Source organism: Marmota marmota, unplaced genomic scaffold (genome assembly GCF_001458135.2).
Source record: "Marmota marmota marmota unplaced genomic scaffold, marMar, whole genome shotgun sequence".
Taxonomy (NCBI): domain Eukaryota; kingdom Metazoa; phylum Chordata; class Mammalia; order Rodentia; family Sciuridae; genus Marmota; species Marmota marmota.
In genome coordinates, this window is record NW_026000016.1 from 5,550,157 (window position 1) to 5,567,973 (window position 17,817).

Consider the following 17,817-nt stretch of genomic DNA (forward strand, 5'->3'; position numbering starts at 1 on the left):
GGTGTGGAGAACCGAGATGGACCGCTTCCTTCCCCCGTCTCGAACCCAGAATTCAGCCATGAGTACGGTGCTTGCACAGCTGGCAGAAACTGCAGCGCTGTATCCCTGCGTCGCTATCTCCTCGTTTCCCAGCGCGCGCTGCAGACTCTATCCGCGGGGTGATTTGCTGAATAAGCAGTGTTACCCTCCGTGCGACAAACCTCTTGCGTTTGAGTCCCCGTAGCCGATCCTCGTGCGATGGAAATCCTTCCTCCAGGTTCCGGAGCACCCCACTATTGCTGAAAATTCCTAACAAGATATCCTTTAGCCGTCCTGACTTGTCATACTCCCACACAGTGAAGCAGCACACGGGGGCAATGCACTCCCCTCGCCGCCATCTTCCTCTCATTCTCCCCTCTATATATATTATTGTAACACACATATACACACAAACAATGGAATATTACTCAGCCTTAAAGAGGAATGAAATTATGGCATTTGCCCATAAATGGATGGAACCAGAGACTATCATGCTAAGTGAAATGAGCCAATCCCAAAGAACCAAAGACCAAAAGTTTTCTTTGATATGCAGATGCTAACTCACAAATAGGGAATTGTGGAGAGAATAGGGGTTGTTTGGATTAGACAGAAGGGAGCGAAGGGGATATGGGGGTAGGAAATGATAACAGAATGAATCAGACATTATTACCATATATACATATATGATTACACTGTCTACGTCACGTACAACCAGAAGAATGAGAAGTTATACTCTATTTATGTATGATGTGTCAAAATGCATTCTACTGTCATGTATATAACTAATTAGAACCAAAAAAAATTTTTTAAGTACCTGTATGAATATATGACTTTTGAAATATCTATTTCCTAACTACATCAGCTGAATAGGCCCATCAAGCAATGACACACCAGCAGCAATGAGCACTTGTGGTATCCAGATCTTGTTTCCAACTTCTGTTTGCCACCATAAGGAATCTGGGTTCCTTGGAGAAATGACTGATTTGGGTTGAAGCAAAGGAGGTACAAGATGAACCTGGAATCTCTTACTATGTCAAAAAGCAAAGGAGCATGAAAGGAGGTCTGTCAGGAGACTGATTTAAAAAGACTGCCACTAGCCAACTCTAGAACTATGGGAATGTCAGAATGATTAAGGACAGGAATTAACTATGCTTCACTGAAAAGGCATAAACTTATGAGTCCATACTGAAGATGAACAAACTGATGGATGGACAGACAGTTGGGAAGAGGAGGTTCTCCCTTGGAGAAGAATGCAGAGTGACATGTACAGAGGGAGTGGTGAGGTTGGAAAATTACCATTTGGTAACCAAAATAATAAAAATTGATTCAGGCAAACATGATCAACAAATGCTAAATCTGGGAGCGGAGATAAAGGGAAGCTTTTTGCACACTTAGTAGGTTCAAGCGGGAAACCACTAAACATACAGTGGAGAATCCAGACAACACCCTGCCTGCAATCAAAATCCACATTATTGATGGGGACCAGATGGAAATTACAAGTCTCCAGATCTGCTGCCCTAAAAGGAAGCTTTCCATGTAGTACTCTGGTTGTAAATACTCATCTGAATCAGAGACACAGAAAGGCTCCAGGGACACACCCACCAAATGTCACATGTGACCCTGGACTAAAACTGGTACCAGAAAATAAAATGCTACAGAGGACATTATATAGCCATTTAACACAACTGTAATACAGGCATTTAATCAAAAAGAACTGTATAAAGTTAAGTTCTTAACATTGATAATAACATTGTGGTTATACATAGAATAGTATTTAGTCTTAGGAAATACATGGCAGAGTATTAGAGGGTAAAAAGTATGTTGTAGGCAATCTACTCCCCAAAAAAATCAGATCAGAAAATTAGTAGATGTGATAAAATACTAGTTTAAACCTGTGTATCTGAGAGAATATATGAATTTTCTGTATTACTATTATACCTGTTTAGTAATTTTGAAAATTTTCAAAATCAAAGTAAAAAAAATACCTATAAAAAGTCAAAAGCACAGGGACTGGGATTGTGGCTCAGCAGTAGAGCGCTCACCTAGCACGTGTGAGACTCTGGGTTTGATCCTCAGCACGATCGCTCGATAGATAGATAGATAGATAGATAGATAGATAGATAGATAGATAAAATGAAGGCATTGTGTCCAACTATAACTAACTAACTAAATAAATATTTTTTATAAAAGTCAAAGCACAGACTATAACACAGATGCTGGGGGTGGGCACTCTGAAGGCTCAGGGAAAGTCTGCTTTTTAAAGGGCTTTTTTGACGAAGTCCCCTCTTGAAATACAAAGTTTGTGCCTTCCCAGACAGACTTCACGTTTTTCCTTTCCTCTCTATTCCAGAAATCCCTTGGCAAGGTGACAAAGCTGAAATTTTAGGTTAAGAGAGCAGTAAGAAAAAAATGGCATAGTGTGGCACAACGAAGCATCATGCAAGACCTTGAGTCCAGCTAGCTTAAGGACAGCCGGACTCCCCTCTATCCTCAGAAAATGGCAGCAATGGAACCCAAAGCCACAAACTATGGTAAAAGCTGGCTAGCTCCAGCTGAGTGTAAAGGAACATGCCTGTACTTCCAGCCACTGAGGAGGCATAGGAAGGAGGATAGCAAATTCAAGATCAGCCTGGGCAACTTAGTGAGACTCTGTCACAAAGGATAGTAGATGTAGCCCAGCGGTAGAATGTTTGCTTAGCAGGTGAAAGGCCCTGAGTTCTATCAGGCAGGAAAAGAAAAACAGAAAAAAGGAGAATCTTTTACAGATATAACCAATACACTCAAGGGCTCACATCCTACACAAACTTCTCATCTGCCCCAGCACTTTCATGTGTATAGCATTTTCATTTTTAGAAATTCTGTGAAGGAGAAGGAGGAATAAGAGAGAAAAGAACAAAATATCTATCCCCTTTCAATATCCTGAAGTAGACTGACAGGTCTGAGACTGAGTATCTAAGGTTCCTATAGCAACATGTGAAAATTTTGTACTCTCCATTATTACTGCAATTTTTCTATCAATTTGAAATTATCTCAAGATGAAATTTGAATTTCCTTAGCTTAATGGATTTTTTAAATTTTATGAAATTCTAATCTTACTAAGTCTTTTTCACATCCTCCAAGTATACTATATTAATGTAGCATAGTAGCTGCTTAATAAACTTATAAGAGCACAACTCTGGTGGTTCACGCCTGAAACCAGCTATTTGGGAGGCCTAGGCAGAAGAATTACAAGGTTCAAGGCCAGCCTCAGCAACCCTCTCAAAATAAAAAGGTCTGGGGGTGAAGTTCAGTGGTAGAACACTGCTGGGTTCAATTCTTAGTATCCCTCTAAACTACCCTACCCTACCCAAAAGAGCAAATCTTCCAGAGACAAAAGTAAGGTTTAGAAATTTTAAAATATCAGTTTCTGGCCAGATGCAATGGACATGCCTATAATCCCAGAGACTCAGGAGGCTGAGACAGGAGGATAGCAGGTTCAAGGTCAGCCTCAGCAATTTAGCAAGACCCTGCCTCAAAATAAAATAAAATAAAAGGTTGGGGATGTAGCTCAGTGGCAAAGTCCCTCTGAGCACTGGGGATACTCAATCCCCAGTATCCAATATGGACCTCTCCAGCTCCATTTCTCATTTCATTCCTTAACTTCTATAACTTACAAATGAGAGTATAATCAGAGTAGAAACCATTTTATAAGGACTTCTATTTCTATATCACTCAAAACTAAAAGGCAAAAATCTGTTCAGAATTGAATTAGTGAAGAGGTGCAAACTAAGTATTCCCAAAAGGAGTTGAACAGAATATACCTCCCTTGGGAGTCCAGGTCTTAGTAAGTGGAGGGGTAGGGACTACAACTATACTCAAAATACAAGAAAGACTTTATCAGTTTTGAAAAAACTTAAACTAAATTTACCTAATCTCCAATGGATAATAACATCAACATATATATCTGGTACTAAAATCAGTTTACAAACTACCTTCCCTTCATTTGAGTCAAGCAGGCCAAAGAGTTGTGATCCATCTGGGAGAGAAGAGAACTGAAACTTGAAGACATTTCCAAGGTCACCCAGTTATCAGGTGGCAGAATTAGAGTCTGAGAAAAGTTCCTTTACACTCAACTAACAATGTGACTCTTGTATAATTGCTTTATTTCCTCACCAAACTTATAGAACAATCACCTGTCTCAATGCTGAGACACATGCTTTGAATTTTTTTTGTAAGTATGGGTGACCCTAAGTAGCACGCCCATTTGGGCTTTCTCATTCAAAATGTATCAACAGCAGAAGAGACATAAGGGAGATCAGCCACTGAACTCCAGGTTCATTTTATTTGAATATCCTTTTTTTTAACTTCTTTGATCATATGACTTTAGGTATGCTGTCACCATGTGGCAGGAAAATGTCACAGAAAAATTAGGTTAAGGTAAAAGGCATGAGTTTCTCCTAAGTTTCAGGGGTAATTCCAAACTACAGCTACTTACAAAGTCATCTACAACTTAATAGAGATTTTCACATTTTAAGACATTTTAAAAAAAAAGCAAAGCCAAATGTCAGCAAAATTAAAGCATAAACTTTAAATAAAGTTTGTCATACAAGTCTTTTCAAAAATGCCTCTAATAATGCATTAAATTTTCCTATAACTATTCATTCTAATTACATCTAAAATACAGGTGCTGATTAGACTATTAATCTTTATAATTCACCTGATTTAACTTGCTGTCAAAATTCCCAGATCTTTCAGAAGCTGCCACCTTTTACTTAATCCCTTTAAAGACACTAGGGTGGTTTTTTCTTTCTCTGTTTTTTGTTTTGTTTTTTTTTTTTGGAGCCAGTTAAAGGCCTACCCCCTTACCCTGCCTGCCTGGGGTTCTATCCTCTACTGTCCCCACACACCCCCAAGAAGGTTCTGGGTCTAAGTTTACTCTTTTCACTTGCTAAAATGTGTTTGCAGAGAGCCAGAAAAACTTTCATCTCCCCTGTAGTTACCATTTATCCTAGGGGTAGAGCTGAACCACCCCTATTTCTCTTACTTTACTCGGCTTATGTATATCCACTTCTTCACTTCTCTTCAATATCAGCTTCTTATAGATTATCTAAGCAACAGGTACTAACTAAGTGGGCTGGTTCAGAAACTTGAAGATGAAAGTAAACAAAATCCCTCACATTAAATAAAATATGGTCAAAAACAAAGAATCTGTTATTCCAAAGTTAAATAAGAAATTAAAATTATAAATTTTACTAAGGATCTTTATTCAGAAATGAATCCTACAGACTGCCCTATAAAATTTTGATTAAGACTATACTATCTAACTTCAGATAAGCAAATTAACCCCTGTCCCAATGGGAACTGGTCTTACTATCTGAGAAGCGTACAGATGAACGCTGCTTAAGTCCCAATCCTGGTTCCAATGTTATTTGGCTAACTTCTTTGAACCTCAGTTTCTATATCAGTAGAATGGGAAGGATACACACATAAACCCAGCCTGGTTACTATGCTAAGTAATAAGTGAGTGCATTAAACCAATCAGAACAGAGCCTGGCACCCAATCAGTAAAGCACTGATTACTGGTATCCCTTATCTTTTCTCTACTGTTCTAACTTATTAGACCCAAGTCACAAAACCTGAAAAGCACAGTTAGTTTATTAGCCTAATTGAATCTGCAGGTAATTTCACTCAAACTGTATTTCAATGGGCTGGAACAGCACACTCCAGTGGCTTTTCCCAGCAGTGGCAGGGCACACGTGCTCATTTGCAGCTAGGTCTGTTCAGGGATTGGAGGGTCACGCTGTTCCAGGGTCATCTGCTACATAAGACATTCAGCACAGAGCTTTCTTCTATACAGGAACAAGTTCATGTGAGAGATCTCAGCACCTGTGTGATTTCATTCTTTGTGTCAGTAGATGAGAGATTTTACAGAGTTTGAAGAGTGGGCTGAGTTTCAGTGGATACCTAAAGTTAGAATGCATAGCCTACTCCGCCCTAATCCATATGCTGGTCCATGGAAATTGACTCAGTGTGTGGCAGGTGCCAGGACTGTACAGGACACAAAGTGTGAGGTTAAGTGAGACAGCATATGAAATAAATGTGCAAGTCAGAACTATGAGAGCACACCTCTATCTCATTAGCTACAATCACAGCAGAGTGGCATGGACAAATTCCTGTTCTCTTTCCTCACTACACCCTTAATGGAGCTGTAGTGAACTGCAAAGGTGGACTGGCTGCTTTTTCAGCTCTTCCTTCCCCTGCAAACTCCTTGGCAAACATGCTAATGGAAGGGAAAGAAGTCAAATGCACTCAGCAGTAAAAAATTGGAAGCAAGAATTTAGAGAATTAGTTTCAGTCACTCACATTTCTATATTCATGCATGCACTGCTTTCAAAAGAAAAGGCATGCCAAATACATCATCTTTTCTTTGTGACATATTATGATTTTGCAGATGCTTTATATTGATGCTTCAAAATTTAAAGAGGTCATGAATTGCTTTAAGGATCTGATAAAAGCTATAGGCCCTCTGACCCCTACAGAACTATGTATGTTCATATATTTATTGACACAGTCCACAGAGGAATCACTCTCCTAAGGATCTTTCTCACTGCATTTTGTCCAGATTTTCAAGGGGCAAGAAATACAATACTATGGTTCTAAGTCTCATGAATACACAGCTTTAGTGCCAAGTATTTAATGATCTGCAAATACCTAAATGCAGACAGTTTAAGAATCCTGGGAAAGATCTCTGTGAGGTCAAATACATCATTCTTATTTTCATTATGAGGATTTATAGCACACTTATTTTGATAATTTCCCTATTTCATCATACCATACCTCGTGATAGTATTCTTTCCTAAAGGAAGAGACACTTCCTGAGAAGAAGAGGAGGAGTGGGTATAACTTTCCTGGTGACAGAGCTTGCCATGAAGCATAGGGTGGGGGTTGGAGGCTGGATACAGCCAGCTGCACCTGCTGCTGCAAGGCAGGTGGACTGGTGACAAAGTATCTCAGTGGAACACTTTCCACCTGGCCACCAAGGGAGGGGTGTTCTGCTTAGAATAACCAAGGGACCAGAGGTGAAGTTTTGAAACTTTTAAAATTAAAGTATTAAAAAAATGTTTCTCCTTTCTTTGGACACCCCAAAAACGTACTCTATCGTGTCTACAAAGTGTGAAAATGAGAGAGAGATAGCTTATGAAAAACAAGTATGTGTTCATTCAATTGGAACTGAGCTACAAAGAAACAGTACTTTGGGAGTATAAAGGAAATTAAGGATTAGAAACTAAAAAGAAGTGCCTTTCACTTGGACCTGTGGTGTTTACTATGGCTTCATTCACACATCTCTTATCATTAACAACATAGCTTAGGGAATCTGGAAAAACATTTGGGACAATGTATAAATGCCAACTGAAGCTTGTCCAATTATACACCAAACTGAGCACTGTAACATTTTCCACATTTTTTTTTAAGTATTGACACAATACAAGAAGCATTTTCACCCATCAAAGACATAGTTATTTAAGCTCTTTATACCATACAGTCATTATGAAAAACACAGGGAGACAACTTCACTTACATGGTTAATGAAGAGACTCTTGCGTTTTTCTCTCACTGTGAAAACAAAAGATGCAACAGAAATGTTACATGCCTGCATGCCAACCCCTGGCAGGTTGCTAAGGACTGGGCCACGATGTTGTGGACCCATCCATCCACCAACCAATATACCCAGTTGCTCACTCAACAAACACAGGAATAAAGAACCTGCATGAATGCAGATCTGAACTTGGCTGACAGAAGGAAATATAAATCCAATTAAACAACAGCACCCAAAATAACCAACAATAAAATTAATTAAAGGGTAAATGATCTCCATTAACTGAAAAAATATTTATTAATTAGTAAATTGCATAAAACTTATATGCACCAAATAGTTTAAGATGATTAATTAACAAATAATAGGACATTTATTTCTAACCACTGGACCCATAAAGGTTCATTATATTAATGAACCAAAAATAACAACAATATCTGTAACAGCATTAACATACATGACAGATGATGTATATCAGAAGTGTCCTTATTATGGAAACTGACTCTCTCCATGCTGTGCGCTGATGAACAGGACTAGGCTTTCATCTAACAGGCTTCCTGGAGCATCCTGCAGCACCCCCTCTCCCAGGGAGACAGATAAAAAACTCAATAGTAATAAACACTGCTCTCTTAACAAGTCTGCTTCTCATCCTGCTGTCTGCACAACCTGGCTGTACTAAGTGGCTCAGCTGCCAGCACCCCCAAGCCTCAGTGTTTATTAAACAGGCCTTTAGCCCCAGGGATGCAGTAGGGTACACAGAAACTCAGAGGAGATTACAGTAAATCTAATATCATTGAAATCTGCAATTTCTTTCTTGAAGACAAGCTTTTGGGGTGTATAAAACTTTATGGGTAGTTCACTATAAAGGATATAAAGAACAGGTTTCCTGTAAGGAGATGACATTTTAGGTGGCTACCTCAGGGTAGTCTAAAACCATAGGGTGCAGATCTAGCTTACCATCTGAGGAAAGTTGATTTTGTTTGTTTTTCCCCTGCAGTCCATATCCCAAAAGTAGATTCCCTTTAGTCTTCAGAAGTGCTCTGGCTAATCTGTCAGAGGAGCCTAGGAATTGTTTTCCAGTCCTTCGTATGCAATTCTTAGATTCACAAGGCAACACTTGTCTTTACCTTAGGAACCCTATTCTCTGGGGCTGGGGTTTGTAAACTCAGTGATAGAGCACTTACCTAGGCATGTACAGGCCCTGAGTTCAGTCTCTAGCATTGGGGGAAAAAATCCTATACTCTCTGGAATGACTGCCATTTACCTTCCTATCTCAAAGATATTTGAGATACAAAAGCCAAAACTGGTCTAAGGATGCAGTTGGTTACGTTAAAGAAATAGACTAAGAGACAGACGGTGTCTATACTTAGGCGCCAGAAGTATCATCTGTAGGTGATCAGGTGAATTAGCCCACTCCTGTCACAGGATAGGGAGGTAGGTACCAGAGTGCAAGGTGCACAGGCCATACCTAAGGTCAGACCAACATGCACAAACCAGAGTGACAGAAGAATGTATCTGCTGATGAGGTAACATGACTACTTTATACCTAACTCCATGTAAATATCCACATATGAATCTTAACAAAAGAAAAATGATGGTGTGGCTGGAAGAGCTGAGTTCTAACTTATGCACATTTGTGTACAAGTGTGTGTGAATTTTTGTGCATGTGTACATATGTACATGTTTTTCTTAAACTAATCCATTACTATTCTACTAAGCATGTAGCCAGGAATAGGAAGTATAATGACATTGCTGTGGTGATTTCCCATTGACTAAATGGATATGGAAACATTCCACATGGGCCACAGATCTGAAAGAGTTTCCAGCAAATTTTCTAGATGACATCTAGCCTTTCTCAGAGGATTCTAACAATAGGTTTATGCAAAAGAGACTTTATGTCTCCCAATTATGGGACTCACCTTTAGGTTACCTCAACCTTCCTAAACCAGGTCCTGCCTCCAGCAATACATGCCTCAAGGAACTATTTCCTTTAAGAAACACTAGAGTTTCTCATAAGGATACTATTGAGAAGATTTAACATTATTCAAACACAAGAGAAAGGGATGAAAAACAGAACCTTCAATAGTTCAGACTGAAAATTTTACCTAAAAAGTTTACAAAAAAATAAAACCATAGTATACAAATAGAAATATTATAAAAGTATATGCAATTCTCCTTGTACATTACCTACAAGGATCAATCTCAGGGATGAATCAGGCCATTTCCATGAACTCTAACTAGTTCCGATTAGAATAGCAAAAAACAGAAGTTCAAGAGGACTATTATAAAATACTTAAGGTTAAGGTATCCAGATCTGTTACAGAATCTCTTAGGCATTGACTGATTTTCAACCAAATTAATTCCTATATTCTATCCTATTTCTTTCAAAGCAACTGGGCTTGCTGAATCTGAGCTGATCTGAAACGTAGGGCTCACAGACCAAATCAGGTATTACTTTCTTCTGTTACTTTGTAGTTCCTCTTAGAGGGCCTTTGCAAGACAATGTCTGCAGTCTGAGAGACCTTTCCACAAATGTATTCTTTGACTGATTTCCTTTTTGAGTCTTCCAAGCCTCAAATAAACCACCAGTCACTACACAGAGAAAAACTCCCAATATCCATGTTCTGACTAGGTGGCCCATTTCTCTAATCTACTCCCTGGATTAGATAATTATAAAACACTTCAGGATAAGGTTACCCTAGCTGGGCTAATTCTCTCTCTCTTAACAATTTGAAGTTGGAACTAGCAAGAAGCTAGTTCATCACAGACAAAATTATTCAAATCTATATTTGTCCTTGAAATACATTTGAAACCATCTGAGGCCATTTTAATCAGCTCTGAAATTCAAAATGCTTTAGCTATTTTATTTTCTATAAGTAATACATCAACTCATTATTAAGAGTTTGGCTTTAATCATTTTTAGGACCTTAATATTTTGGTTTCTAGAAATATACTCATCAAAATCTCTGGAGTTTTCAGAGTTCCTACATAATTGAGTGGACTAATAGTTATATATTGCTTCATTAGAGAAACAAGCAATAAATTGATGTGGCTCATAAGTCTCCTCTTTCTTGGAAGAAGAATAACAGTGATCTCCTTTGATCCAATCTATAATAGTTTGTTAAGAGGATTTTTAATTGGCTATAGCAACAGTACATAATAACAAACAAAAAATGTACAAATGGCTTTAAAAGTAAGCCATCTAAAATCATCAAAAGCACTACTAAAATGGCATTAAAAGTCTTCTCCAGATAAAATGGAGAGCTAGAAGTAAGTAGCAGTGTTGGCAATCTGAGGAACAAACAAAATTTCACTTAAGTTGCTAAGAAACACTCCTTTACCACAATATCACAGCAGTAAAATTTTTTTAGTCTTAAAAATAAGACTTGAATTGGGTGGCAACATACTTTATATACAAACAGAGATACAAAAATTGTGGTATATATGTGTATTAAGAATTGTAATGCAAAAAAAAAAAAAGAACAGCGTTACCTTAGATTAGGTAGAGGGAAGGGAAAGGAGGGGAAGGCAGGGGATGTGGAGACAAGAGAGATAGTAGAATGAAACAGACATTATTACTGTATGTATGTATGTGACTGTATGACCAATGTGATTCTACAATATGTATACTCAGAAAAATGAGAAATTATATCCCATCTATGTATGATATATCAAAGTATATAAGTGCATTCTACTGTCATGTATAACTAATTAAAACAAATAAAATTTTTTTTAAAAAATACAACTTTTTGGAAAAAATCTAGTTCTTATCAAATCCTTATTAATAATATGTTAACAATCTAAATGCAATTTTAGCTAACCTCTTTTATAGACAGGAATTTAAAAACTACCTTGGTTTCCCATCTTCCTTTTCTAAAATAGACCTTCCCGTGGCATATGTCAGCTGTAGGATATTAGGACTAAAGAGGTCCTAATATACTATCTAATCCAACATCCTTCTCTTGGAAATGAGGAAGCCACCCACACAAGTGCAGACAAGGAGTGACTAGAAGGGGTAGGAGAGAAAGGTGAATTAGCCCACTCCTGGAAGGGTCCTCTGCACTACCCTTCCCTTAAAAGCATCAGTGATGGTGAAGGCTCCTAGAATCTGCATGAAATTAGTACTTCAAAAAAAAAAAAAAAAAGCCAGAATGATAATTAGGACCCAATATGAACAGAGCTAAGCTATGCTACAAAGAAAAATTATTCAGCTTATTAATTACTCTGGATATGAAGAACTGGACGTCACACAAGCCAAAGACTTCAACTCTGATGTAAAGAATTATGGCATCTAGTTTGGAGATATAAAACTGAATGCTGAGTGCATAGCTAATGTAGATTATAATAAGCTGGTTCAAAAGAAAGATTTTATATCTCCCTTTTTTTCCCCTGTGGTTAAGAGATCAGTAACATTTATCTTACTCTAAGTTTGAGATTACCACACAATTCCTACGGGTTTCAAAACTGCAGTGGATTTGTTTACTTTATTCAAAACACAACTAATAAGCCCTCATTTAGATACTAAAGTTCCTGCCTCCCTGAGCTCATAACCTGACAGGGAGGTCATGAAACACAATGAGCAGGACACAAAATACACTATGGGAGGAGAGCAACCCACACTTCCCTGAGCAAGGCATCCTGGTGAGGTCATTCCCATGAGGCATACCTCCTTCACTTCAGGAAGAGATCTCAGAACTGCCAAAGGGACGTGTTTATTTCTAAGCTCAGCACTGAGGAACAGGACATTCTGTACATTCAAATGGAAATCTAAATAGCAGGGCAGATGAAACAACAAGGAAAACAAAAGGAAAAAATTCAGTGTCTAGCGCAGATCCAGTCACAGAGAGGAAAAACTCCAGGAAACGGAACAGGAGGCAGATGCTGGACACGGGAGAAGCTACTCACAGAACAAGTGCCAACCAACCTTAAGACATTTTCTGTTTCCCATGGAGAAATGCCAGGGCCAAGGGATTTCTTCAGAAGCATAGAAACTTCAATTAAGTGGGATTCTTTTAAAACTATTTGATTATTTAAAAAATGCATGCATATATAGAAAATTTGGATCATACTGAGCAGTAAAAGGAAGAAAATATAATTACAAATGAAATTAAAACTTGGAAAATACACAGATACATAAAGAAAAAAATATAATCCAACAACCCAGAGGTTCACTAGTTGAAATTTGGTATGTATCTTTCAATTCTTTTACTTGTGTATATTTATACAGATGTTATGTGCACTCGTGCAAATGGATGCAATCGTATGTAAACACACCAAGAAATATGTCCATTCTATTAGTGTGTTAGCACTTTCATTGGTTATACATTATTTCATTAAAATATAAATATACTAATTCTTTGTATCATGTATTATGATATTCTCCCCACATAACATAAAGGGGTGAGAAAGCCATGCAATATGATGAACACCACTACAACAGAGAGGTATGCAGACTTAATGGAGGCAGAGGACTCAGGGGACATCTTCTAAAATGAATCAGATTTATTTTCCCAGAGCTCCTGAGTATATCAGGTTATGCCAAGTACAACAAAATTAAAAGAGTAGTAGGAGGTAAAATTTAAAGTCATTTTGTTTCATCTGGTAACGCTTTTTTTTTTTTTTTTTTGGGGGGGGGTACTACAGAAAATGTTAAAGTGAGTAGCTCCTATAACTTTCACAAATCAAATCAAGTGGATTCCAATTCTTTACTGTCAATAAAATTGAAGGAGAACAAGACTGAATTGTAGCTAATTATTAGGAATTATTTTAGAGATCTCTGACATACAAACCACATGGTATAAAATAATTCAGTGATATTACTATAACAAAAGTCCCTCTATTCCTGTTTATGTATGTGCATAAAGTTCCTCCGCACTTCTAAAAACAAAGGCTTTGATGGTGAATACTGCCTGATCCTAGAAATAAATAATATTCAACCACAGAAGCTTCTTAATAAGAAATGTTTATTCGTGAACTGGGATTGTGGCTCAGTGGCAGAGTGCCTGCCACATGCATGTGAGGCACTGAGTTCAATCCTCAGCACCGAATAAATAAATAAAGGCATTGTGTCCATCTACAACTAATAAATAAATAAATAAGAAATTTTTTTCTTAAAAAAAAATACACTTTCAGTTTTAATACTCATTAAAATGTTAATGTTTGTCTTCTGATCAACTGAGTAGTGATAACCATAATAATACATCTTTTAACATTCTAAGCCTTATAAGTGTCAGGAATAAAAGATTAGATTAAATTTAACTATATTTTTATATGAGAAGTATGACAGTATGAGAAATGACTTTCAGAAATCAAAACATACTATTATTAGGATAAAATTCTGTGGAAAAAAGAATGAAAATATAATATTCAAAATGAAAATGGAATGATATGAAAATTTCCTACTGCTAAAGAAGAGCATGTTCATATATTTTGAAATGACTGTAGTAATTAAAATTCTTTTGAAACTCATTTTTAATGAAGGGTATTTTTATTTTAAAATATCAGTATTTATAATCATCAGAAAGTATATCCGTTGATAGGATGAAAATTTTTAATATCAAAACAAAAATGTTTGAGGACGTTCATGGTTTCTCAAAATTATTTTCAATGGTATGTAGCAAAGGGGAAAAAATGAAAATCACTCATATAAGACCTTTGATTCCTATGAATGCTTCAACATCTGACTGCAGAATTCTTCCCTATGGAGCCTGACAAGCTCCAGAGGAGACACACAGAGTGCCAGACCAGGAACTGGAACAGGGCACCCCAACACCCAGTGTGCATGAAGGTAATAATGACAGCTGGGAATCTGTAGGTGAGAGAAAGGCAGGAAGCTCATGGGAATGAACCCCGAGACAGGACACACAGGCTCCTAAATGCCAGATAAAAGGAAGACAAAAAGGTCGGTCCTCTTTCTATGTAAAGTTCAACTATGCCCAGGAGCAGACACATCCCACACAGAAAGGGCCATAAAACATTACTTCAATTTTAGTATTTCTGAAAAGATTTGCAAATAAAAACATGGTTCATATTTTTATTTCTGAATTTTTTTGTTTCTACTTCAGCTTTAAGCCACTCAAAGACAGTTTTTATTCTTTAATTATATCTAAGGATTTTTGAGAAACACAGAATTCTCAATGCGCAAACACGATTTTATTTTTGTCCGACTTCTTTTTTTTAGTATTTATTCTTAAATTTTAGGTGGACACAATATCTTTATTTTACATTTATATGGTGCTGAGGATCGAACCCAGTGCCTCGTGCATGCTAGGCGAGCACTCTACCACTGAGCCGCAACCCCAGCCCCTGTCCAACTTCTTTTTTAAGGCAAAGGGTTCTAAAAAACATACTAATGAAAAGAAACATGATATAAATTGGCTCTTTTCTCCTACTTAAGCATAAGTTCTCATATCTTTGAACACAATAAATTAAAATAGGTCTAGAAAAGGAGCAGACAACAGAAAATGCATGTAATTCTTCCCCGCAAGCAAAAGTGATCCCATGAAAAGGCAAGGCAGGCCAAGCAAACTAATTTCTCTCTTCCCTCTGGCAATTTTTTCTACCCTATGAGAAACCCTTGGTCCCTTCTTGGTTGAATGGCTCTTTGCACAAATGAGTTGTCATTGCACAACTCATTTGTGCAAAGAAATGACAGAGAGGGCAGTCACTCCAGCTTTGGATAAAATACCCCTAACTTCAAGCTGGAAGGGTCTAATTAGCAAGCACTCTATTATCATTCAGTCTTGCTGGAGTTTCCAGTATCTTTTTGAAGAATGAGAAAAAGTTTCAAAGTCCAGCCTAAACCTCTTTGATATCTAGACAGAAAAGGAAATTAACAATCAAGAAACTCTATTTATTGCAGGTACCATCTAAATCAGACTAATGAATAGGTGGTAGGTGAAGCATGTGGCCCACAGAGCTTGTCTGTCCATCAAGCACTGGAGAAAGAAAGAGGTTGAGAGGACTGCAGAGGAGAGCAAGCTGAAAAAAACAGAGAGCTACAGGCTGTGATCTGAAGAAGTAGCTGTCCTAACATAACTGTCATCACCGCAACAATGGCCTCCAGCCCCCAAACTCAAGACTAAACCACTGAAGTAGTACATGAACCCGAAGGAAAGAGAAATCCCAGGTTCAAAAGAAAATAATCTAATAGTGGTGTGGGCCTTGCTGTCTCAAATTACAATATTTCTTCCAATTACAACAAAAATAGGGTGGGTAGGTGGGTAGGACCCACAACTGTGAAGTGCTCTAGCCCTCTTAGAAGTGTGAAGTGTCATGCAATGGAAATGAGAATTTATCCAAGTGAAGAACTACAACAATCAAATCAAAAATGTTTACTGGCACTGTCATTTTTCCTTCTTTGAACCAGTTGGGCTGGCACATCCACAAGCACTAGGGAAGCACAGGGAACACTGTTTCTGGCCCTCTAGAAGTTAGTGGGTGGCACAGACAAGGCAGTAACACTAAATATCCCAATTTGGTTCTGACTATAAAGCAAGGGTTCACAGGCTGCTGCAGGCGCTCATCAAAGGCCTATTTAACCCAGCCTGAGGGGTCAAGGGAACCTTCATCAAGGAAGTGATGGCAGAAATGAGCCCTGAAGGCAGAAGAAATGAGCCATGTGAAAGACAGAGCGGAACTCAGGGCAGAAAGCAAGTGTCATATCTGAGAAACTGCAAGAGCACAGAGGCACAAAAAGAAGAGAAAAGGCAGACAGGGAAGGAAGGCAGAGGCCGGACCATGGAGGGCCTCATACCCTAGACTGAATGTTCTAAGACAACAACAGGGAGTTATTCTAAAAACTAAGTAAAGAAGGCTGGAGTCGTGGCTCAGTGGTAGAGCGCTTGCCTGGCATGTGTGAGGCCCTGGTTCAATCCCCAGCACTGCATATAAATAATTAATAAATCCACTGACAACTAAAAAACACTTAAAAAAACTGACTAAAAAAGTGACATAATCTTATTTGATTTATACGAAGTCCTTTCACTTAATAGCGACACAGACCTAGGTCTGGAGAGGGATAAGGTCAAAGCTGAGGAGACCAACCTAGGGGGCTGCTGCAGTAATCCAAGGGAGGACATTTTGAGCCCAACCTAAGAGGGCAGCAAAGGGAATAAGAAAGTCAATCAGATTCAAGGGCTATGTTCTTACTGCTTGGTAAAAACTCAATATACCTTAGATAACCTACATGCCATGGTGTGCTGGAAAATGTTTTTAAAAAGAATGCCCTGATTTGTAGCATTTCCCAATTTCTGTGGTATAATTCCTGCCAGCATGGTGTCACTGAAAGTGGAGCTAGGAAGATGCGTGTGCAGTGCAAAGTCAGCTCCAGGAGAAGCAGGCAGAGTCTAGGAAAATGCAAAGCCTTCCCTGGCTTAGGGACCAAGGCACGGTAGGAAAGGGAGGAAGTTAACTGAGTTCCTAAGTTCCTTTTGGGACATATTGAGTTAGAGGAACCTGTAACCTTCAATTGTAAAGATGTCCAGAGGCAGCTGGATACATGGGTTTTGAACACTGCAAAGAAAAATCTGGTTGGACGTTAAAACTAAAATGAAAGTTACAATGAACTGTGAAAAGACCACAAAGATATGAGAGTGGACAAAAGAACCCTGGGAAATATCAGAATTAAAGGGATGAATAGAGGAAGAGAAGCTTATTTCTTAGAATGATGTCTAAGAAAGAACTTACAGAAAGGGACGATTTCTTGGAACCAATTTGCCAAAAGCCAATTCACCAAATAGTCAATTCTCTGACAATCGTTTCATCAAAAAATTCAGTTACCAAAGTTTTGTATTTTAAAGACCAGTTTCTCTTCTTTTTTCCCTCAGTGCTAGAGATCAAACCCAGGGCCTTGAACATACCAGGCATATGCTCTACCACTAAGTCACATCCCCAGCCCCAATCTATTTCTTTTAATTGTGGATAAAGCAATTATTTATTAGATGGACTTATTCTTAGCAAATTGGCCTGGCTGAAGATGGGAGGCCAAGCAGAGCAAGGTGTGCACACCTATAATCCCAGTGACTTGGGAGGCTGAGGCCGGAGGATAGTAAGTTTGAAGAAAGCTCAACAACTTAGGATTTCACTAAGTTTATCTCAAAATAAAAAGTAAAAATTACTGAGAATAAATGTAGTACAATGGTAGAACACCCCTGCGCTCAATACCTAGTACCACCAAAAAAAAAAAAAAAAAAAGACAGGAAGTAAAAAGAGAAGTTTTAAGAAGC

At 38.1% G+C, this 17,817-nt stretch overlaps 1 protein-coding gene across 2 annotated transcripts in view; it reads right to left on the bottom strand.

Moving 5' to 3' along the window:
• Nucleotides 1–17,817, bottom strand: part of Ccny (cyclin Y) — a 197,593-nt gene that overhangs the window by 51,055 nt on the left and 128,721 nt on the right. For both annotated transcript variants that reach the window (XM_048809068.1, XM_015483421.2), the window contains exon 3: nucleotides 7,577–7,611. In XM_048809068.1, coding sequence (XP_048665025.1) covers nucleotides 7,577–7,611 — 35 coding nt within the window. The remainder of the gene's footprint in view (nucleotides 1–7,576; nucleotides 7,612–17,817) is intronic.